Below are 24,801 nucleotides of genomic sequence, written 5' to 3'. Positions count from 1 at the left end.
ATGACCATCAATATTTTAATTAGATTGATAATATTTACTATATAGTTGATCATGGTGTTTTTAATGGAAATAAAACAGATTTTATTTGTTCAAATCAAATAAGTCTCATAAAGCTGATCACTGAAAAATCAGTCTTTATGTTTAATTGGCTATATTCCCCCACACTTATATGTTTGCTCTTAAATAGCATTGTCAATGGGAAAGTCACTGTTTAATATGTGTACGACGCACCAACAAATAACCAGAGGTAAGATCTGAATTTGGTCGCCGTTATAGTTTCTTTCAAAATTCAAATTATATATTACTTTCTGTGCGTTGGACTGACGAACCTGTTGTCTTCTGTATTGGCTTCATATTCGTGTTTATAATATATGTATATATGTAACGTCCGCTCTCCATAAACATGGGACGTGAAAGTTCCTTTTTTTGGAATGGTTGTGGTGCGATAAACATAATTCAACACAGGATATAAAGTTTACTTTTATTTATTAATCCACAGGAAAATCCCGAAGGTACAATATAATCCAATGAAGTTTCATCCATCTTCCACACTATCGCCGGCGCATTCACACTTAACAGTTCACACACATTTAAACAAATCTAAGTCTACATATTTACATCCTAAATATGTACATCCAAACGGCACTAAGTCCGTTTAGACTGAAAACTACTGGAGAACTGCTTATGCAAAACACGCAAGTCTTTTTATATCCCCTGAGAGTTAATTAATATGTATAAATTGACGACGTGGTCAATTGACCAATCCTTACCTTTAACCCGAAATATGGGCGTCTCTAAACCCCTATAACGTCATTTCTAATTAAAGCCCTAGGCACTGACCACTGGTTCCACGGACCGTGTGCAACATATCCATGTCTGATTTTTAGGTGCTACCGTTTGGTTATTTGACATAGACAACAAATGAAGGTCGTAAACCTAAAACGGGTTAATTAACAACTAATCTCAGGGAAGCAACTCGCATAGATTTGGCTGACTATAGCGTATAGCTTTAACTACTCTAGGTAACTTTGAACACATAACATATAAAACTTGTCTATTTCCTAGTTCACTACATATTATAAGTTACATGTATTTGCAAACTATGTACAAAGAATTTAAACTAGAAACGACGTGAATTATATTATCCATGTCTACCGTGATCTGAAGACGAAATGCTAAAGATATTTATATAATTAGACAGCAAGACGTGTATGTTAACATATGTCCACAGGGCCAACAGGGCAGTCTGAGGCCACGTATTTAATGTCGTTTGGATACAAATATCTAGGGTTCGAATACTTCTGATTATAAATTTCCAAACATTTAATAATATGGATAGATTTTAAAATTAATCATTATATTTTATTCATTCAGAGGGAGTTTGATGCTGTTTATGCCAATTGGACATCAACAGATGTTTCCTTGTCTGCACTTTTTGAAATGAATCATCAGAAGGAGTGTGATGCTGTTGATGCCATTCGTGCATGTTTGTGTGTCCTTCACTTTATTTTTGGTGACAACGGCGCCATCTGTGTACGTAGCTGATCAAATTGATTACATCAGGTATAATAATCATACCAACAATCAACGATAGGATGACAATAGCAAAACATCCCATTGTGATGCTACTTGGACGCGAATCATACTCGCTTATCAACTTTCGTTTGAACATAGACGTTGAATTTTTCATAACCGCAAGCTTTGTCTGTAGTTCAGATCGTAATTGCAATTTCTCTTTTGTCGTCAGCCGCTTGGAATTGTTCCAGTAAGTCTTGTAACATTTACAAGTACAGGCTTTATACGCATTTGTCGTGGTGGGTGATTCAATATTGACAACTGTCGTTTGGGTTTCTATCTGTGTTGTTCCTATATCTGCGTTGGTTGTGTGTCTCCCTGAAACTGTTGCTGTGAAGACTGTAGTCGTTTGGATTTCTGTAACGACAATGATATCAGACAAGATTTGATCTCGTTTGTTTCAAAACGCCATATGCGGATTCCAGTCAAACAACACTGCACCATTCCTTGCTATGTATCATAATTTTGGTAAAAAGTAATATTTAATGTAATTTATCAACTCTTGGCTTCCTTACATCACTAACGTTTTTCATCTAAATAAATGTTTTATAATCACAGTGGCAAAATGTATGGAGTCAGTGAGTCGACAATATATTATACTCGATTTAAGCAAATATCAGTTAATGGTTTCCCTCCTACAGAGACAATCGCCGAGACAAGGTTGTTCTTGCTGGTCTTAGGACGGCCATACATATATAACGCACTCCTTCTTAATGAAGACTGAGGACCAGCCGAAGTGCATCGCGTGCACTGAACCATTTACCTTTAAACACTTTTTTCAGATTGCATTGATCTGCTACCTGCAAAAAGCCAAGTTTTGATAAAAACATGGCAAGTCTAAAAGTAATTTCCGAAATTGTTAACATCAACCACATTTTGAACTATCTTAAAGCTGTCGGTCTGTCTCACAAGGCTTAAGTAACTATCCATCTTTTCATTCATTTTAAACTATGCGTGAGAGTACCAATATATATCTATATTTTTTACATGTTTCGTGTGTTTAATATAACTTTGCTTTTTCCCATTTTACTCACACGTTTTGACCCTAATGACATTAATAGAGTTGAGGAGCCCTTTTGACAAAGTAACAAACCATCTCGACATAAAAAGTTTGCCAAGTGTTCGACAAAGATACAAAAAATCATCTAACGATCTGTGTGAGATATAACTTGTAAGATGGTTACTATATCACCCTGATAGTGCGGAGCGGAGTCTAAGACACGCTGAAAAAATGATTGTTGTAAAGTCGGTATTACGTTAAGTTGAACCCCATGTGGGAATTTGTATGTTTAGCCATCCAAAACGAAAATGAAACATGCGGCTCTGAGGCCAAAACTCAAACAAGGCTTTTTGAAGATCTTTAGGTTCGAATGAAGAGTACCGGGAGTATACTCTATAACATACATTAGTGTCTAGTACTTTTCAACATTAAGTTATATGAGTGATGGGAAGTAACATTAAAAGCTAAAATGCCCAGAATGTTAGGCGGTTTTAAAATGTAAAATTACACACTGTAATACATTTTACCACTCCAGAAGAACAATTATCGTCGTACACCTTTCCCTTTTTTTACATATGTATAATCCTGATTTTTCTTGAATGTGCACCACCACATGAACGCATGTACATCTACCATCTATCTTCCTTTTTTTGTATCTAATCTTTCATTTTGAGATTGAACCAAATTATTGAATTAAAATAATTAGATGCTACAAAATATTCCAGAATGAAATATTATTCAAATTAACCTTACAAAAATTAAGCAACCATAAAAGAAATATTATATATAAAAACAATGTGTGATCGAAGAAAACTCTTTTGGAAAATGGCATTACACATTGCAGCGGAAACTAGAATTAATTAAAAGTTACCAATCTTAACAAAATGCCTGATTATTTGGCTAACTTTGAACTAAATCAATCCTTCTTAGTAATCAATATATAGTACCTGTCTTGTACACGGACATCCTCCAAAAGCCGCCACAAATCTCGTTTCCATCTCCACTACAGGGCATATTACAGTCATCGCCATCGGTCAACTTAGTCATGTCAATGTCATCTCCACAAAAACAGTGTGACTTATACTGTGAAAACAAGGGACATATACATTAAAAATATCGAATATCTTTAGCTATTTATTACATAATAACACAAGATCGCGTATCTCAAATAGGATTAATTGATCATAAATACATGTGTAGAGTGCAACTTCTCTAGACATATCATACTCGGTACCTGAATATTATGGCCGGTTTAGGGAGAGTTCGGTTTGGAGATGGGATCCATTTTGGCCGATGGGAATACGATATGATTCGGGGATAATTATTGATAGGATCATGGGTTGTATCTTTGAAGCATTGATAATGATATCGAAGTTAATGAATGAATAGAATGCAGAATTTATAAAAATCAAACTAATCAAATAAGTTATTATACCGATTGTAAATGTATACCGTACTTTTGGAAATTTTGGCCTTAATTTGGCGTTTTTTGCTAAAATAGGGTGGTTAAATATTGGTGCGTCAAATTTTCGCGTTTACCATCATGTTTATTAAATTTTGGCACTTACCTGTAGTTATGTAATTGATATGTTTGTTCATTACGCTACGAAAGTCTTTTGTATTTCGTCTTACCTGGTTGCACAGGAAAACAGTCTTCGCTTTGTACACAAGTTAATCGATCGATCGGGACGCGACTTGTCCTTGAACACAGCTAATACAACAATCAATATGAAAACAACGTGACTGATTTTTTTTACACATTTAGATGAAAACATACCTTTATTTACGCGTTTTGATCAAAAAGCAATATTCCAACACACATCAACACAGATCGCGGAAGCTAGTAATGGGTATGTAGTAAATGAAAGGAAAGACGGTTGCTATAATCCGGATATTGTTCCGACGATTTTTTTCGTGAAATTTTGGTGTTTAATTTTCGTTCATTCACCCCAGGCGCCAAATTAACCAAAACATAACCACATCCAAAATATCCCAAAGTACGGTATCCTAATTATATCATTTCAATTAAAAACATTCAGAATGCGGTCACCGTGACCTGCATCCGACCTGTTGTTACAACTCTGTGCTTATAGGGCTCGATAAGGGTTTATTTATTTCATTGCAAACTAGAACCGTTAAACAAATGAAAATAAGAACATAATCTAAAACATTTACCAGTTCCTACCAACCGTATCCAGGACATCAATATTGCATTAAAGAACTAAGCCTAATCTACTAGTATCCCCTAATAGTGTTCGAATTTGTCCGCTGCAAAATAACACATTCATGGCCTTATGCAAATAAAATTCGAAACTCCGGCTCTTTAGCTCCACTTGTTTTCTTATGGTAAACAGACCGTATCGCTTCGGTGGTGCATTGTGATTTGCATAATTTCATCTTGGCTGTTTGACATAAGAACACAATTAAATCATAATGGTCCTCTAGTCGAACGTACTACACGCTTGAGTTCAAAGACAAAGCTTGTCAAAACAATCGCCACAAGTGTTGATTTCAAGATCGATTGGTCAGGTATATGTCATTTTAGGTTCGGTATTCAGAATTCAGAGCGATCGGTATAGAGACGTTTTTATTTATTATCATGATAAAGAAAGATCGATTCCGTGCATTGCCATTTCTATCACTATCAACAGGTGGTCGGTTTTGAGAGGCATCGGGTTTGGGAAGCTGCACTGTTGCAGCATATAATAGCAATTCATATCAGCTAGTTTTCTGTGGATTTTCTACTTATTCTTTGTTTTTTTATTTACACAGTATTTTTCAGTATCACTCATTTTCAACATCAATTATCTGTGAACCAAATAACAGATAAATAGTGTACCTAATCATTTACATCATTTTGATATCTATATTAAGAAAATTTTCCTATTTAAGATTTTAAAATAAAAATTAATTAAAATATGTCTGTCGGTTCAATGACACTTTAGAGTAAACACGGGCGGCAGACAATGTAAAACCGTAATTAAAAAAATTTGGAATAATGGCCAACAAGAAAACAATAAAACCAAGACTCCTAAAAATTAATAAAAGACGTCATTCATTGTCAATTTGTGGACAGGGTTGCTTACAATGACACCAGAATTAAGCGGTCCCTATATACATTACGTAAAATGTAACATCTCATAAAGAAGTAGAATTATCACAAAACCTCATACTGACTTTGATAAGAGACCAATGCTCGTCTTCAATAAAAAAAAGTATGATTACCTGCGTTCCAGCCAGGAGATTACCACGCTCTAAACACCACCGTATACATTGATCTGTAGTTAGATGTGGGCTGTTGTAGGTATCTGCCGTCAAAATTCGGTCTTGGTTGTCAACAAAGCACCCTATGTAGTCTGATTAAAATAGAAAAAAAGAAACTCTCATTGCATTTATTCTTTCATAATAGGATACATGTCACACAAAACAATATTTAACAGTGGGCTTTATTAACCGACTGCTCTGTGTAAGTTTAAATTAAGTATTAAGTAAAACTGTTGACCGGCGTGGAACATCCGAACGCGTACAAGCATTCAATTGCTCGTGATGAAGCGTCTTTCAGATTGAGATTGTCGACGGAACGGTTTGAGATATATCAGACGAGGGCCTTTTGGGTCTAATTTCTATTTGTCTATATTTATTGTTTTAGGGTATTCAGGTAACAAAGCAGACGTCCAAAGGCTTTAATATCAGACGATAGTCAAAAATATTTCCCCTAGTTGAACGCTTCATCGGGTTTTCCTTAAACCTAGTGGATATGGTTTTGGATGTTAACTTATACGGCCTGAAACCACTGTATGGTTTGAATTTAATATTGCTTGATTTGGTTGGTGTTGTTTCAATATTGTTTGGTTCGGTTTGGTTTTCATATTGTTTTGTTTGGTTTAGTCTTGATATTGTTTGGTTTTATTTGGTGTGGTTATGATATGTATTGTTTTGTCGACTTACATTTGAGCTTGATATATTATAAGTACCGGAAGAATTTTTATGAAAGATCACATGTAGATTTCCTTGACATCCTAATTGTGCCCATTTGATTTTGAGTGCAATACAGAAAACGAAATGGCTGCCTGACGAATGGTAAGAAAACTAGATCAACGACTGCAAGTAAATATGTATTACCCAAACACTATTTGAATTCTTTCAAATATAATGTACCATTTATCTGGAATAATTTCCCTGAAAATTTGACTCAATGTCGCAAACTTTCAAATATAAATGTAAAGAAACACTTTCCTGGTTTACCCAAGTATATTTGTGTTTTCCTGAGAAGTACTTGAAGGATAACTTGAAATACTAAATATTAAATCACCGTCAAAATGTCTTATTTCTGTTTGATATGTTGTCTCATTTGAAATTCATTTGAATTACCGTTTTTATTGATGTTTATTGAAAACGTTTCGTTACACTTTACTGCTCCAATGTTTCCTCAAATGACTGCTTTCGTACAGTAACCTGGTAAAAACTGGAATTCGTATAGAGAATTATCAAATTGGTTGTACGTATCAGCTTTTGATGTTTGTTATTGGACAGGTTAATTTGAAATGTCATACCTTTCCTCGAGGATAGCGTATTGATTAGGCTGGCGATACAATGGTGTAGTATATCATATATTATCAGTGAATGTGTCATACTGTGTATTGTAATAAATTGGCTTTCAATTCAGATCAAACCTACCATGTCTGTGTTTGTGTATGAAACTGCGATTGCTATATTTTGTATACTATTCTTTTTTTTAAATTTTACATCACTGGGTTTTACCTAGGAAAAATTAGTATACTCTGTTTTCATATATAGGTTTGATTAACTTGTACAGATGGTACAATTAAATGACAACATACAAGTGAAAATCAATTATTATTATTTTTAACGTGCGTCTCTTTGGTACCGCCATAGAAATCAATTATTTAGGTGATATTTTTTGTTATGACACCGACCAAATTTTGCATAATATAATTACGAAAATGACGTAATTAGTTCAAGTCTAATTTTCAACTTGCAAACAATTTCATATTTCATATTCATAGCACGTTACATGGCCATGCGGTTTTTTGTTGTAGTTGTAATATCGTGGAGTGGTAAATATTAAATCACTAACTGGATGTTACAGGATTGAAACCTAAAGATGATTACATTTTTTTTCAATTGGACAAAAGAATGATGGCTGTGTTACAGAGTGTTATAAAGTTAATAGTGTACGGCACATTGTAGTCGGGTAAGGTATTGTTAATGTTATGGTGGCTGTGTTACAGTGTGTTATAAAGTTAATAGTGTACGGCACATTGTAGTCGGGTAAGGTATTGTTAATGTTATGGTGGCTGTGTTACAGTGTGTTATAATGTTAATAGTGTACGGCACATTGTAGTCGGGTAAGGTATTGTTAATGTTATGGTGGCTGTGTTACAGTGTGTTATAATGTTAATAGTGTACGGCACATTGTAGTCGGGTAAGGTATTGTTAATGTTATGGTGGCTGTGTTACAGTGTGTTATAATGTTAATAGTGTACGGCACATTGTAGTCGGGTAAGGTATTGTTAATGTTATGGTGGCTGTGTTACAGTGTGTTATAATGTTAATAGTGTACGGCACATTGTAGTAGGGTAAGGTGTTGTTAATGTCACAGTGGCTGTGTTACAGAGTGTTATAATGTTATGGTGGCTGTGTTACAGAGTGTTATAATGTCACGGTGGCTGTGTTACAGAGTGTTATAATGTTATGATGGCTGTGTTACAGAGTGTTATAATGTCACGGTGGCTGTGTTACAGAGTGTTATAATGTTATGATGGCTGTGTTACAGTGTGTTATAATGTTAATAGTGTACGGCACATTGTAGTAGAGTAAGGTATTGTTGATGTTATGGGGGCTGTGTTACACAGTGTAATAAAGTTCGTAGAGTACGGCACATTGTAGTAGGGTAAGATATTGTTAATGTCACGGTGGCTGTGTTACAGAATGTTATAAAGTTCGTATAGTATGACACCGTGTGGTAGGGTAAGGTATTTTTAATGTCACGGTGGCTGTGTTTCAGTGTGTTATAAAGTTCGCAGAGTACGGCAGATTGTAGTAGGGTAAGGTATTCAATGTGCTATACTTTATAACGCTCTGGAGCACAGCCATTGTTACTTCATGCAACACAAACCATTATAAATAAACATAGATATATTGAGGCTGAGTGATATATAATGTATTTCCGTATGAATTTTTTCATTCGTAGTTTATCTTTATAGATATGAAGACTGTTTCATGTTTAATAATGTATTATCACGCATTAATTAATTCTCTTTCGTCTATTAAGAAAGCATGTCGCGGCTGATAAGTTTACACGGTTGGATACTGTGAAATTGGTTTTAGAGAAACCTTGGGCCTGTTTTATGGTAACCATGCGTTGAACGTCTAGATTTTTATTTAGTTTTTGATTTTTAACATATGATGTGGATCTGACAGCTTTTTACCTTCGACCCGCACGTTTACGCGACCTAATATTAAATGACTTATTCATTAATTTCGTTCATTCATTTTATTAAATGCGCCATCCGAAGAGCGAGAGCGCGCCATGCGACAAAATGAACAGGGCATGCGACAAAATTACGCGATAGTGCGACATGAAAATTATGTCGCCCTGCGCATTGAAAGGGTTCTTTAGTCGCATTTGTCACTCTCCTTCTTCACTTAGCGCACTGTCGTACCCCGCCAATGCGACAAATGTACCTCGCAAATGCGACATGGCGACAAAATTTAGTTTAAACATTATTTTATTCAACAAGACAAAATAACATTACATATACAGAAAATTGCAAATGGGATGGGAAAACAAGCTTAAAGCTTATATTAATTCCTTTCCCAATCACACAGAAAAGCAAATACATCTTCGGAACTAGGACACCTTAATTTTGATAACTAAGAACAAAATAACATTTTACATAGTTATATAAATATACATGTGGTGAATATAATTGACAGACATGATTTATGACGCCATTGTATTGTTAGACTATAGATAAATGAGTTACCTTTTAGTACGAAGTACAAATGTAACATTTTACATAATTTTGTAAGTACATGTGTTGAATAAAATTGATTATAGATGATTCTTGACACCATTATATTGTATGACCGTGGATATATAAATTTACCCTACAGTACGAAGTACAAATATGTATACGATACCATACAAAACATAAATATTAACTAAAGCGTTTACATTCAGATATGGGCTTCCTTGACACGTGTACCTCCCACAACCCCGAATGACCAATTATCTCAACCATTGTGGTTAAACAATAAAATTCTTGTAAATAATAAACATGTTATATACTATAAATGGATAAAGAACAATGTGTTTTTCATTAATGACTTATTAAATGAGACTGGTGAATTTCTATCTTTTGAAGAATTCCAGCGGAAGTATAATATAAATACTAATATTATAACCTTTCAAGGGCTACTCTCTGCTATTCCAAGGAACTGGAAACAAAATATTATTAATAATGGTAGAAAACTAAATAATATTGAAGGCAATTTAATTACTTCGCTTAAGTCTAACGAAAAAGTGGCTAAACATTTTTATAATCTTCTTATCGGTGAACAGCAGGAATTTCCAAACAAAGTCGTAGAAAAATGGAATAGAAAGTTAGGAACTGTATTTAATTTGGAAGATTGGAAACTGATATTTAAGTCAGTTTTTTTGTTGTCAGATGATACAAACATAAGGACTTTTCAATTTAGGTTGCTTCATAGAATTATTTATACAAATTCTAGATTAATGAAAATGAAAATTGTTGAAAGTGAACTATGTACTTTTTGTATGGCTAATAGAGAAACAATTGAACACCTTTTCTGGGAATGCCCTTATGTTCGTGTTCTATGGGAATTCATAAAAAATAGATTTATAACTAATTTAAATATATTGTTTGATATGAATTATACTTCAGTCCTGTTAGGTTGTAATAATGACTCTCAATTTGATGTTATTAATTTTTGTATTTTACTTGTGAAAAAGTATATTTATTCCTGCAGATGTAAAAATATTATCCCATCTATTGAAGGGATCCGGTCAATTTTTATGTACTATAAACAAATTGAAAAACAAAGTGTGATATTTCATTCCCGAGAAAAAGGCGAACCGAATAAGAGAAAGATGGATTTCTATCAGCACAGCACTGGATCTAGTTAATAATTAATAATATTAAGTAAGATTGAAAATATATTTTGTACTAGACAGTAAAAGTATATATGTAAGCAGAAGTAAGAATTAATCACATAGACATGTTTTGTTTCTTGTAGCAATGTGTTTATATATGTGAACTTGGAAAAATAAAGAAAGTGAAGAAAAAAAAAAAAAACTAAAGCGTTTACTTAGATGAATACATTTTTGTACTGATAAAAATATTTCCTCGTTTTTCTGCTTTGTATAAACATCATTACCCCATAAAAGTGTTTTTTCCCAGAGATATATCATAAAGGATTTATGTTAATAGTGCTATTTTCGAACATTTGTTTAATATCTTATTTCATAAATTGGACATTCCAACGAAGTTATTATTATGTATTTCCACTTACAAACTTTCGTAATTTTGTTACACAATGTGACAATTTGTACTTTAAAAGCAAGCTATTAATTATATCTCTACCAGAGGCTACAAGTTTCTATCTTTTGACATGAATACATCTAATTCCTTTTACTCATTGTTACCGGATTAAGTAACTGGTCTGCCAGTATGACACCTTAGCCTCGGACAAAGGATAATTAACGTGAATATCTCACCTGTCCGACATATGACCAGCTGAGCAATTATATATAATTAACTGATACCTGTCAAGGCTGTCAATCACTTTTATAACTTTACGTTAAATACCATGTACTATATGCTGTAAAAATGAATTAGAACCTAGAGTTCGGACTACATGGGTCGATTTACGGACATTCCGGAAATCGCCTGCCGACTCATTCCTTTAATAAATACTATATTTTGGACCGTACCTGACCATCTTGGATTATATATTCATTCGACAAAAACACCGCAACAACCAGAAAAATCGTTGTGATAGATTGGTGTGAGAATTCGGAGTAGCTTGCCACGTGTAAGTCAAGTTACGCACAAGATCCCTGGACCTCATCACTGCTAAGCAAGATTCCCCACAACAAGAAAATCGCCAGAATCATACGGACTGGAATCCAACCAAAACTGTGTTCGCCATATTTTGGAACTCCAGAATAACGTTTTATAACAGTAACTAACCAGGATGTCGTCATGCTATAGATGCGGCGGCCAATTCAATCGAAATCATGCGATGTTTTGTCCTGGCAATGAATGTTACTGTTTCCGGTGTGGAAACATAGGTCATTTTTCTAGGATGTGTTTCGGTCGGACCAGACACTATACTGCAGCCGTCAGTACTACAGGATCTTCCCCTTGGACCAAACCGCGTCCACAATCGTCCCTACGTCCTGTTCCGAACAAATCTTCGGACAGCGAGTCTGTGCTTCCGGCAACACCACAGAAAAAGACCAAATCTGCATCAAAACGGCGGCGAGATTCTGCACGACTCAGAAATTTCCGTGAAAGAAAACAGGTAATGTCAACATTCCCATTCAATACGGTAGAAAATGAAGAAATGATTAATGTGATTAAAACTGACAACAACAAAATCTGCCTAATTGCGACAAGGACACAAAAACGGAAATTACAATCAGACCTGGTAATTCTTTCTAAAAAAGTGTAACGAGCTGGAATGTGAAAAATTTGAAACTCAATGTGAAACTATCAAGTTTAAACAGCGGATGGAACACATATTAACATCAAAGAACTTACGTATCAACATTCTGGAACACGACTTAAATCAGGAAAGAGAAAGCTACGAGACTTTGCGAGTAAAAAATGAAAAATTATCATCTGAAATTCTCCAACTGAAAAGCGAATTAACACGACTTAGAAACAATACATTTACATCAACTGCAGCTCCAGTAACAATACATCGCGTCCCATCAGCAACGGTAATCAAAAGTATTTCGACTAAGAATCGCCAGAACAACGCTGCACCTTGTAACGCAAAACAGCGTGCGCAATCAAATCAAAATGGACATCCGGGACGTCGCAGTGGTTATTGGAATACTGCACAGCGTTTCAACAACGGAGCGGACTCAAATATCGTGTATTTCTAGTGAACTTCGTTTTTTTTCGACGAGGACGTCTCATTTTCGAAGCCAGAAGGATTTATGATAATAGTGCTATTTTCGAACATTTGTTTAATATCTTATTTCATAAATTGGACATTCCAACGAAGTTATTATTATGTATTTCCACTTACAAACTTTCGTAATTTTGTTACACAATGTGACAATTTGTACTTTAAAAGCAAGCTATTAATTATATCTCTACCAGAGGCTACAAGTTTCTATCTTTTGACATGAATACATCTAATTCCTTTTACTCATTGTTACCGGATTAAGTAACTGGTCTGCCAGTATGACACCTTAGCCTCGGACAAAGGATAATTAACGTGAATATCTCACCTGTCCGACATATGACCAGCTGAGCAATTATATATAGTTAACTGATACCTGTCAAGGCTGTCAATCACTTTTATAACTTTACGTTAAATACCATGTACTATATGCTGTAAAAATGAATTAGAACCTAGAGTTCGGACTACACGGGTCGATTTACGGACATTCCGGAAATCGCCTGCCGACTCATTCCTTTAATAAATACTATATTTTGGACCGTACCTGAGGTAGCACACCACAGTAAGACAGCCTGGCCATGGGCAATTTTTTTGTTAAGCAAATAACTCCTGTATTATGATATGTATAAAAAATGAAAAAATAAATGTACACTATAATTGGTATATCCAGTATGAAGTAGTACATACAGGCTTCACATTTATTAAAACAAAAGTCAATAAATTGGTTCCGGATTTTAAATATCCGGATCTTCCGAACGTGTGTTTACACAGGAAATTTAGTTTCGCCTACAGCGCAAAATGGAAGCCCACAGAAAAGGTAAGATAGCGGAAAAACTTAATTTACAACATATGTCCAAACAAGATTAATTCTGTCTTTGGGATAGAGATATTTAATTTTAAATAGGTTTCAGAAAAAAAATTGTGTAGAGAATTGTGCCATTTTGGGTCAAATATCATAATATTTTGCAATTTTTGAGAATTTTTTAAGCTGTTACCATGGTATTCACAGCTCTAAAAATCACAGAAAATATCAGTTTACTTATCCTTCAGAGCTCTATTAAAATTGCAAATGTTGTACAGATTTCAAATATATATACTTTATTAGAGGTTATATGTAAGGTTAACTGGCAATGTTTACATATCTAAAGCGTGTGCCATATTTTTCAGAATTTGGCATTTTTACTGTACACTGCTACCTGACCATCTTGGATTATATATTCATTCGACAAAAACATCGCAACAACCAGAAAAATCGTTGTGATAGATACCCGATTTTTGTAGTTTGTGTATAAGACCCCTATGCCAAACTCTATCGAAAGCTTTACTAATGTCACAAAATACAGCTATAATTTCTTTACCCGCGTCTAAAGCCCTCCCGATATCATCTGTAATACTTAATAACTGGTTACTTGAAGAATCCCCTGGTGTAAATCCTGACTGACATTTTGTAAAACAATTTGTATCTCTATAGAAATTATAAATATGTTTAAAAATACACCTTTCCATTAGTTTACCTACGATACTTATCAAAGATATAGGTCTGTAATTTGATACAATACATTTATTGCCTTTCTTAAAGACTGGCGTGACATTTGCTTTATGGAAAGCCATATAGAAGGATATATACCAAAATCGATAGCTTTATTAAAAAACTTAGAAAGAATTGAAATTATTGAATTAGTTTTTGCTTCTTTAATTATTTTAGGACTGATACTATCAGGACCTGATGCTTTAGAAGTATCTAACATACATATTGCATCTTTAACATCTTGTTCAGATATGAAAATGTTTTCCAGTTTATTTTCTGGAGTAACTATATTACGCGGAAGTGTTACATGGGAGTCATCAATTGTAGACTGGCTTATAAAGTAATTATAAAAAATATCTGCCTTTTGTTTATCATCCCCATAGTTTATATCGTTATGTAATAATGTAGGTATACGAAATTGTTTTGTTGAAAACTTTGTAAAAGTATTAATTAATTTCCACCAGTCTCGTGTCGAAGTAGACATAATTTTTATTTTACCCGTTAACTTTAAAACATATTCACTTTTTGCTTTCCTTATAGCATCTATACATTTATTTCTTGCATGTTTAAATTGCTGCCAATGATATGGACTTTGTGTGTTTTTAGCTTTCCGATGTAATCTTTTTCGAACCCTTATTAGTTTTTCTTGCTTCATTATGTATCCATGGTGGCTCACTATGTCTTATTAAAACGGTTTTATTAGGAATACATTTTTTTGCTATTTCTAAAAATTTTGAATTAAAAAAGATAGCGAATTCATCAACGGTTAAATTTTCAAGTGGGCCACTCCAGTCAATATAATTCAAGCTATCACAAAACCTTTTATAATCACCATTTTTATATAACCAAATATGTCTTTCAATGTTAATATTCAAAGTATTACGGCAAATATCTAAATATGTGTAGATGGGACAGTGGTATCTCGTATCAGCTGATAAAAACGATTCGCCGACAACAACTTTCTTAATAACATTTAAATCATTTGTCAAAAGTATATCTAGAAGAGACGATGAGTGTTCAGTAAAATGAGTAGGCTTATCAACAAGTTGGATAAGATTATATCTATACATTAAATCAATAATTCGACAAAATTTGTATGGCTTATGTTCTTCGCTCGGCGGGGGCGCCAATGCAGCAGTGCGATATGGCCGAAATCAGTCACAATAATTACACATAGGTATATTAATATTATTGATTTATTGTAAGTTATTATAAAAAAAAATATTATTTCTCCGAAATCTATTTAATATTTTACCTTTGTTTTTCGGTTATCATATGCCTCCGTTAAGAAACAATTAGCAGATTTCCATAGTCTAAATCAATGGTATAACGTTCTAAACAGCTGTGTATTTGATAAAGGTTGTTGACAAGATCAAGGTAAAACTAAATAATTTCCAGTAGATTTATGTGAACCAAGTCATTTTATTTTGTTTAGGTAACAAAACTAGATCTTCGGAGAAATAGAAGCAGACTCATTTTTTCAAAGTCGTTGCTAGTAACACCATTTTCAATAAAACTATTCTCAAAATCCTTTATCAACAAAGAAACCGTAAAGGTAGCAAAAGTTGCATCAATCACACATCGTCTAAGAAAAACAAATCTTTTTATTAAGTAATATTTAATATTCGAAGAATATATATAAAAAGATTTTACCGAGGCCAAACTATTGCCCAAAACACCAATTTCGGACCAGGCGTGTACCATTATCCGACTACAAATTCTGAAGTTTTACAATCTATAACTGTAATATCATCATTATTTGTTTACAACCCCATCTCTCGTCTGAAACGGGATTGTGGCTATTTAGTGGCCTGGTTGCACATTGGTCACACACTTGTCTTTTACCTTCTAGACCGGGGTTCGATTCCTCGATCAGACGTGAACAATTATGGGGTCACCTGCCTGATTCTCCGGTTTCCTCCTACACAAAACCCCTCGCTCGCGTCCATCTTGGCCAACGAGAATTATTAATGTTGAAAAGTTGGTTGGAATTGTTTTGCAGTTCTTGTACAATACAATTCCCATTTACATCATACAGCTGTTTTGCCATTCTAGGACTCTCGGTAATATCAGGAATGTCTTACAGCTGTTTTGTCATTCTAGGACTCTTGGTATTGTTTGGGACATCATACAACTGTGTCGTCCTTCTAGGACTCTTTACCGGCGTTAGGGACATTATACAACTGTTTCGTCCCTCTAGGACTCGTCAGTGATGTTTGGGACACCATACAGCTGTTTCGTCCTTCTAGGACTCGTCTGTGATGTTAGGGACATTATACAATTGTATCGTCCTGCCAGGATTCTCAGTGATGCAAATGACCAAAATGTCGAGATCCAGTATGGTTGTTTGAGTGGATTTTGACTTTTGGCAATCTTTCGTATATGTAGTCAATAAATATCATAGGAAATAAAGTAAAATTGACATATTAAATAGGAATTTTGCACTTCACTTCCATGTCTGTCACATGTCTGTCACATGTCTGCAGTGTCGTTGTACTTTATTTACATTTCGCTTTGAACGATACGGAGTAAATCGGTTATTGTACAATTATTTTAATCAAGTGAACTTTTTCTATCCCAACATATCTATCTCTTACTAAATACTTTATATTAACTAGTCATTTTAATGTTGAAAATATCTTTCAGATACGATCAAGAAAAAATAAATGGTATTAAGAAACATAAATAAATATGAAAGATATATCTTGGTGATTCGAACTACTTGTAACCTTTTGGATGCTTAGCGCTGGTTTTTATCACATGATCTATGCGGACTATTTAGATTATTCTATACCAGCGCATCGGAGGACCACTTTTTAAGAATGGGATTTTAGTAGTCTTTTGGTACATAGAATAAAATATTGCAAAAGTTGATCATCTGATGCGTTCTATGTCAAAAACATGATTTGAATGCGGGGAAAATCCCCTCGAAAGTTGTAAACAGTCCGATGGTTCAATTTTATGATCATATAATGAAATATCCAATGCAATTAACGAACTATTTTTTTTGCAAATAATAGATTTAAGGAATTGTATTTTTTTTTTTAAATTATTCTACATGTATTTTGAAAATGGTCACCGTTAGTTCGAAACAGGCCATTATGCGCCAAACTTTTTTTCGTTGCATGTCACAAAATTGATGTGTATGACAATCATGCACTATGTGTATGAAATGAATGTGATTTGAATGTTGAATGAACTCACCTCCTTGTACACAGGCTGCAAAGACAAAGATCCAGCAAACAGCAGTATGTGATAACGTCATTATGGTAGTTTCCTCAGACCGCCTGTGGCTTAAATGGCGCGGAATGAAAAAGTGACTCGACAGAGAAATGATACTATTACGACGTGATAAATCAGTGATGTCACGTGAGCTGTTACGCCACATGGATTATTGATTTTAGGAACCTCGCCCGGTACCCCGTTCAATGTAGACCGGAATGGTACTAGGGTAAGCTAAGGTATATTTAAATACTTGATGAGAGATAGGACATTTGAGGTTTAAGGAAAGTATCAATAACTAGTGTGTGCATTATCTTACACTAATCAACTGTACACATTTGCACTGTTCTATAAACGCCATGGAGTTTTTCGACCTATAGTCCGATTTTTTTTTCATGGTTATTTGTGTTGTAATATCACTTTTCCCCTCTATCTCATACTTGACGATACTGGACATTTTGCAACTTAAATCAATGTTTTCCACTGTTTCGTCAGCTTTATTTAGTCAATCGTTTACCGCCGCCACGACTCCGTCGTCTGCTAGGTTTCGATTGAAAAAGTATATCATCACTGTTTTGTCAGTTTTAGTTGCTTTCTAGACAGGGAGACAGCTATGGAGAACTGGTCAGGGAGATTGAGATAGAGAGCTTGTCAGGGTGATTGAGATAGAGAGCTTGTCAGGGTGATTGAGATAGAGAGCTTGTCAGGGAGACTCAGATAGAGAGCTGATCAGGGGGATTGAGATAGAGAGCTTGTCAGGGAGACTGGGATAGATAGCTGGTCAGGGGGATTGAGGTGGAGAGCTTGTCAAGGTGATTGAGATAGAGAGCTTGTCAGGGTGATTGCGATGGAGTGCTGGTCAGGGGGATTGAGATAGAGAGCTTGTCAGGGAGACTGGGATAGATAGCTGGTCAGGGGGATTGAGGTGGAGAGCTTGTCAGGGTGATTGAGATAGAGAGCTTGTCAGGGTGATTGAGATAGAGAGCTTGTCAGGGTGATTGCGATGGAGTGCTGGTCAGGGTGATTGATATAGAGAGCTTGTCAGGGAGATTGAGATAGAGAGCTTGTCAGGGTGATTGAGATAGAGAGCTGGTCAGGGAGATTGAGATAGAGAGCTTGTCAGGGAGATTGAGATAGAGAGCTTGTCAGGGTGATTGAGATAGAGAGCTTGTCAGGGTGATTGAGAGGGAGAGATTGTCAGGGTGATTGAGATAGAGAGCTTGTCAGGGTGATTGAGATAGAGAGCTTGTCAGTGTGATTGAGAGGGAGAGCTTGTCAGGGTGATTGAGATAGAGAGCTTGTCAGGGAGATTGAGATAGAGAGCTTGTCAGGGAGATTGAGATAGAGAGCTGGCCAGGGAGATTGAGATACAGAGCTTGTCAGGGTGATTGAGATAGAGAGCTTGTCAGGGAGATTGAGATAGAGAGCTTGTCAGGGTGATTGAGATAGAGAGCTTGTCAGGGAGACTGAGATGGAGAGCTTGTCAGGGAGATTGAGATGGAGAGCTTGTCAGGGAGATTGAGATAGAGAGCTTGTCAGGGAGACTGAGATAGAGAGCTTGTCAGGGTGATTGAGATAGAGAGCTTGTCAGGGTGATTGAGATAGAGAGCTTGTCAGGGTGATTGAGATAGAGAGCTTGTCAGGGAGACTGAGATAGAGAGCTGGCCAGGGAGACTGAGATAGAGAGCTTGTCAGGGTGATTGAGATAGAGAGCTTGTCAGGGAGATTGAGATAGAGAGCTTGTCAGGGTGATTGAGATAGAGAGCTGGTCAGGGAGATTGAGATAGAGAGCTTGTCAGGGTGATTGAGATAGAGAGCTTGTCAGGGGGATTGAGATAGAGAGCTTGTCAGGGTGATTGAGATAGAGAGCTTGTCAGGGAGACTGAGATAGAGAGCTGGCCAGGGAGACTGAGATAGAGAGCTTGTCAGGGTGATTGAGATAGAGAGCTTGTCAGGGTGATTGAGAGGGAGAGCTTGTCAGGGTGATTGAGATAGAGAGCTTGTCAGGGAGATTGAGATAGAGAGCTTGTCAGGGTGATTGAGATAGAGAGCTTGTCAGGGTGATTGAGATAGAGAGCTTGTCAGGGTGATTGAGATAGAGAGCTTGTCAGGGAGACTGAGATAGAGAGCTTGTCAGGGTGATTGAGATAGAGAGCCTGTCAGGGTGATTGAGATAGAGAGCTGGTCAGGGTGATTGAGATAGAGAGCTTGTCAGGGAGACTGAGATAAAGAGCTTGTCAGGGAGACTGAGATAGAGAGCTTGTCAGGGTGATTGAGAGGGAGAGCTTGTCAGGGTGATTGAGATAGAGAGCTTGTCAGGGAGATTGAGATAGAGAGCTGGCCAGGGAGATTGAGATAGAGAGCTTGTCAGGGTGACTGAGATAGAGAGCTTGTCAGGGAGACTGAGATAGAGAGCTTGTCAGGGTGATTGAGATAGAGAGCTGGTCAGGGTGATTGAGATAGAGAGCTTGTCAGGGAGATTGAGATAGAGAGCTTGTCATGGTGATTGAGATAGAGAGCTTGTCAGGGTGATTGAGATAGAAAGCTTGTCAGGGTGATTGAGATAGAGAGCTTGTCAGGGTGATTGAGATAGAGAGCTTGTCAGGGTGATTGAGATAGAGAGCTGGTCAGGGAGATTGAGATAGAGAGCTTGTCAGGGAGATTGAGATAGAGAGCTTGTCAGGGAGATTGAGATAGAGAGCTGGTCAGGGAGATTGAGATAGAGAGCTGGTCAGGGAGATTGAGATAGAGAGCTGGTCAGGGTGATTGAGATAGAGAGCTGGTCAGGGTGATTGAGATAGAGAGCTGGTCAGGGAGACTGAGATGGAAAGTTGCTTGATGATACTTAGAGAGAGTTGTGAAAAGAGAACCACTACTATACGATCACGATTTGAACATGTTGGTTTTGATAAAAATTTAAAAGAGATATTTAAGAAGATACAATTGGGATATTTGGTCACATGACTCCGCCATTTGCTAGGTTTCGTCTCATCGGATGTATCAGTGTTTAAGCGCCTTGACTTCACCTGTTACTAGTCTCACCGACTATACTGTTACAGTTTTATCAGTTTTATATAGTTACTGGTTTGTTGCCTGCGTGACTCCTGTTGTGTTAGGTTTTGTGTTATGTCGGCGTATGTTTGTAGTGCAAATTTATTTTATAGGGCCCAATGAACAGAAACAAAAATAAAAGATCTTTCGGCTAGGCAGGCATAATGAACACAACACATTTGTGCTCAATGCAGGAATAAATTTCCTCGGAAATATCACATGACAACACCTACTTATAGCATATATCTTTCGAAGCATACACGTTTTGGGATATAGGTTCTGTGGTAGAAATATAAGCATATTTCATTACATTATGGCCTTGTTAAACAATTGAGATCAGCGTTAATTACATTTGTAACCAGGGTATTGAATGACTTTCCTGTTGAGTTAGATTAATAGTGGTAGCTCAGTGAATTTTGATAGACACTCTGGAACCCCCAGAAATTTCAGGATTTGATGTTAAGAGGATATGGGATAGAAAGAAATAGGGCGAGAGGTCTGGAGCCACCTATCAATTAATTTCGATCGCATGTGACTAATTGACAAAACAATAAATAATAAGATGGTATATTATGATTTCTTTGTACCGTAACGATGTCCTCATATATGTTCTTTAAATTGATTATAACAAAGAGCAGAAACGTATATATTAAATCTGAAAACAGGACAGGATTGGAAAGCTAATGGTGCCTATAGGCATCAATTTGTTTATTCCCGAGGGGCCAGGCCGGGAATTTTGTGACGAAAATTTTCTTTATTCATTTTTATTCTTTTTTCACAAATCTTTGTTTCAGCGTGTGATGCATTGAACTCTTTTAAGATTTACAAATGCAAAGGTTTCGGGATATTTTGTTGATCGTGAGGTCTGGGAGAGAAGGGCACAGGGACGGGAGAAAGATAAACTCCATCATACCAAATGACGGAAATATTTTGTTTGTATCTATGTTATTTGCTTTTGTTATCTCTTTGGTGTTAATATCAACTTTTGATTTCATTGGCAAGTTAAGCTCTGAATATGGTGTTGAAAATGAAAAAAATAACCATGGTCAAAGAAATGAGACGACCAATAATTCCGTAGAGCAAATATAAAAATTCTATCAGATTCGCCTATATAAATATCTAATGCAGTTTAGATAACAAAAGTCTAAATTTCTTTATAGAGATGTCCCTACCATACTCATGAATTTTCTTATGCATCAATAGTAGTTTCTTTGGACTTCAACAACATGATCATTTACTTCATACACAGTTGTACTAAGAGATGAGCCTGGTTGATAAACCATAATAATAGTGCATACATTTGTTTCGAAGGATGAATAGCTTATCCCCTTCTTTCAAAATAGTATAATCAATTATTTACAACAGCTGTAAGTAAAAAGAATATACACCTTGATTTAAACAGATTTGAAATTTTCACATGAAAATAATACCAATAACGTCTAACTCCTTAATTCGAATCCTTGAGCCTATATTCCATTTGCCTACTATGATTCTAGGATTTAAATGGAACTTCAAAACTAAAATGTAGATTTTGAAGAATTTTATCATGGTTTAAAGGACAATAATTGATATAGTGATAATTTTATAAATAATTGTTTAGAGTAGATAATATATATATTTTCCAATAGGTATTAATCGACATATACATGGTCATAATCAATAAGCTAAAAACTAATCAATGCGAGTTGTCGTACACCAGTTAAAACATAAACGACCACACAAAGAAAACCAATAGATATGATATGTTGTTGCCTACATTCGTGTATGATGACGCCGAACAACGTGTGATAGTCCATTACAAATATGTATGTGCATAATAGACTGAATTCTTTTCCCCTAAACACAACGACCAAAATCATATATACTGAGGATGCATGGCACTGATTGAATGCATTGTTGTCAATGACCTTATTGAGTTTGTTTCGATCTCTCTAGTAAACATTTTGAATTATACATGACCCATGCAGGAAAATCGCATATTATTCTATAACTTGTAAGTTACAGTGTAGCCAAAATTGATTTAACGGTAATTATTCATTTTAACGCCCTGCTTTGATCTTCTAAAACACGCCATTAAAGATAAAGTCCTAAGGTGTTGATACCTAAGAGCCGAAGGAGGAAAACTAGTCATACAAAGATACGCACGATTGTTTATTCAGAGATTCAACATGACGTCTCATTATCACAAAGGCGTATAACTAGCTGTAATTCTCCTCAAGGAAGATGTGGTCGTCACTTGCAGCTCTCGGAGTGGTCGTGCTCTTGACGAGTGTAAGAGGAGGTGAGTATATCTTAATGTCATCATTACTGTTGAAGATTATACGAATTGTTCATATATATTTCACCTGAGGTTCACAAAATGTGGTGAAACCCGAGGCTTGGGATCCCGAGGACGGAATATCCCAATACTATATACGTACATAATGAAAGAGTCTTTTTTTCTCTTAAATAACTACCAAATGTCTTGTAAAATGTTTCCAAACCATCCATTTTCTTCATTTAAAAAAGTCTTTATTTCAGTTTGTTTGTTTGGTTTTTGTTTTTGTTTTTTTTTTGTTACCAAAAATGCCCATTTTCCATTTTTGGTACACTATAAGTTTGCATGCAGGTTTCATTCCTTTTATGGTTCAATGATGAACGAATGTATATTTCGCGAACTTGACCAACATGTGACGTGTTCGTGATCAAACATCAGAGAAAAATGCGTTTTATCAACACTACTTGATAAATATCAACGAGGAAATGTGTTTTCTATTTAAAATATAATTCATTTTGTAATTCCATTCATTCGATCATTTTACGGAATGCACCGGTAGTTTTTATTGTTCACTTTTCTTATATAAAATACCGCATTACGTCAGGACTGTCATTTGAATTTCATTCATAGTTCAAGCCTATTGGGCATCACTGTCGTTTACGATCGCCATCATGCGGCGATGATTCGTATCAGGTAATATTCACGGTGAATTTGGCAACTTTATGTGTGACCCGCGAACAGTGACTCGATACGAGTATTCGATCTTTTCTGTGACAAAGGATTATATGTGTTTAACCGGTTTTCTTGATGGAATGACGAACGTAGGTTCGCATGTAACGTCGATCATTGGAAGGGTGTCTGTTAGTTTGCCTGGTTGCTCTATACATCTGTAGACTTTGTGCTCCAATTAAAACAAATATTTTCATACTGCCAAATGTGTCTGGATAAGTCCAAATACACCTATTGTAGAGTAGACAAAATTGCAGGCCACTGTACTGTCATAGACGGAACCATTTCGTCGTTTTTTGTTGTTTGACAATTTTTTTCAAAACATTTGTTAGAAAGGATTATTATGGCTTTTACTCATTGCCCTATCATTTTCAGGTGAGTGTGTTTTTGCATACTTTCTAATGATTGACGTGCTGGGAAGAATAGCCTACTGTGTTGTTGCAGTAGGTCTGTAGAGTAACGGAATGCTGTTATCGCTCAAACGGAATGTCTAAACTTTTCACAATGTAGCCCTGTTGGTTCGGTACGATACATGTCTATTTTAGTAAAGCCCAACTTTTTAAACCTGACACCGACGATGACAGCTGACAGATGTAAACACAAGTTGTAAGAGTTGTCCCTCCGTGCGCGTGAAATGCTGTGTCAGATAGATTTTCTATACATTGTTATCTTACATGGGCAAAACTCTGTCCAACATGGCGAGATATGAGAGAACAAATTTTACGACTTTGTCAATTAAAACAAATTGCTTGACCCAACAGATTATATACATAAGGCGACAACATTTCAGAACACAAAGATTTGTACTGGATAGTCATTTCTTCTTTCGTTACACAGGTTTTGCATTTCATTTTTTGAAGCAATTAGAAATAATTTCCCGGAAAACTGAAAAATTACAAATATTAGTTCAGGACAAAAAAGTAGGCACACTGACCCCAATTTTTTTGTATCAGTTATAGAAAGAAAAACTTTTTCCCGTTTGATCTGCAAAATATCTTAAAAGTTTGTCGGCAGAACTTTTTATATCAAGCGTTAAATCTAACAAAAGTTGTGAAAATTGGGTATTTTTTGCTTCAAAATTTAGAGGTAGGGGTTGCTATTCTGATAAAACATAATTGGCTAGGTCAATTTAACTTCTAAATTTAACAATTTGCTAGTTTTGTAAATTCCAAGAACACTTATAATACAAGTTTAAGATATTGCTTTGATTTGTTGTGTGCATGGTCAAAACAGCAGAATTCACGTAAAATCACA

The 24,801-nt window shown here is 35.6% G+C and overlaps 1 protein-coding gene across 1 annotated transcript; it reads right to left on the bottom strand.

The window, feature by feature from the left end:
• Positions 1-546: 546 nt before the first annotated feature.
• LOC117322441 (protein SLG1-like) lies at positions 547-17,595 on the bottom strand. The gene is made up of 4 exons (XM_033877357.1): positions 17,493-17,595; positions 5,801-5,931; positions 3,523-3,658; positions 547-1,932 (listed from the first exon to the last, which is right to left on the bottom strand). The coding sequence occupies exons 1-4, from the start codon at positions 17,551-17,553 to the stop codon at positions 1,505-1,507; spliced, it is 756 nt and encodes a 251-aa protein (XP_033733248.1). The 5' UTR covers positions 17,554-17,595; the 3' UTR covers positions 547-1,504.
• Positions 17,596-24,801: the final 7,206 nt, after the last annotated feature.

The sequence above is a fragment of the Pecten maximus genome, chromosome 2 (genome assembly GCF_902652985.1).
Source record: "Pecten maximus chromosome 2, xPecMax1.1, whole genome shotgun sequence".
In the NCBI taxonomy this organism is placed as follows: Eukaryota; Metazoa; Mollusca; class Bivalvia; order Pectinida; family Pectinidae; genus Pecten; species Pecten maximus.
This window is presented reverse-complemented; position numbering and strand designations above follow the sequence as displayed.

Bases quoted from the DNA above. Each gene is read 5' to 3' on its own strand.
- LOC117322441 (XM_033877357.1), bottom strand. From the start codon at position 17,553: ATGACGTTATCACATACTGCTGTTTGCTGGATCTTTGTCTTTGCAGCC. The intron at 3,659-5,800 runs GTAATCATACTT...TTGTTTTCACAG, and splicing joins ATCTCCTGGCTGGAACGCAG to TATAAGTCACACTGTTTTTG. The intron at 1,933-3,522 runs GTACTATATATT...TTGTCGTTACAG, and splicing joins GATGTCCGTGTACAAGACAG to AAATCCAAACGACTACAGTC.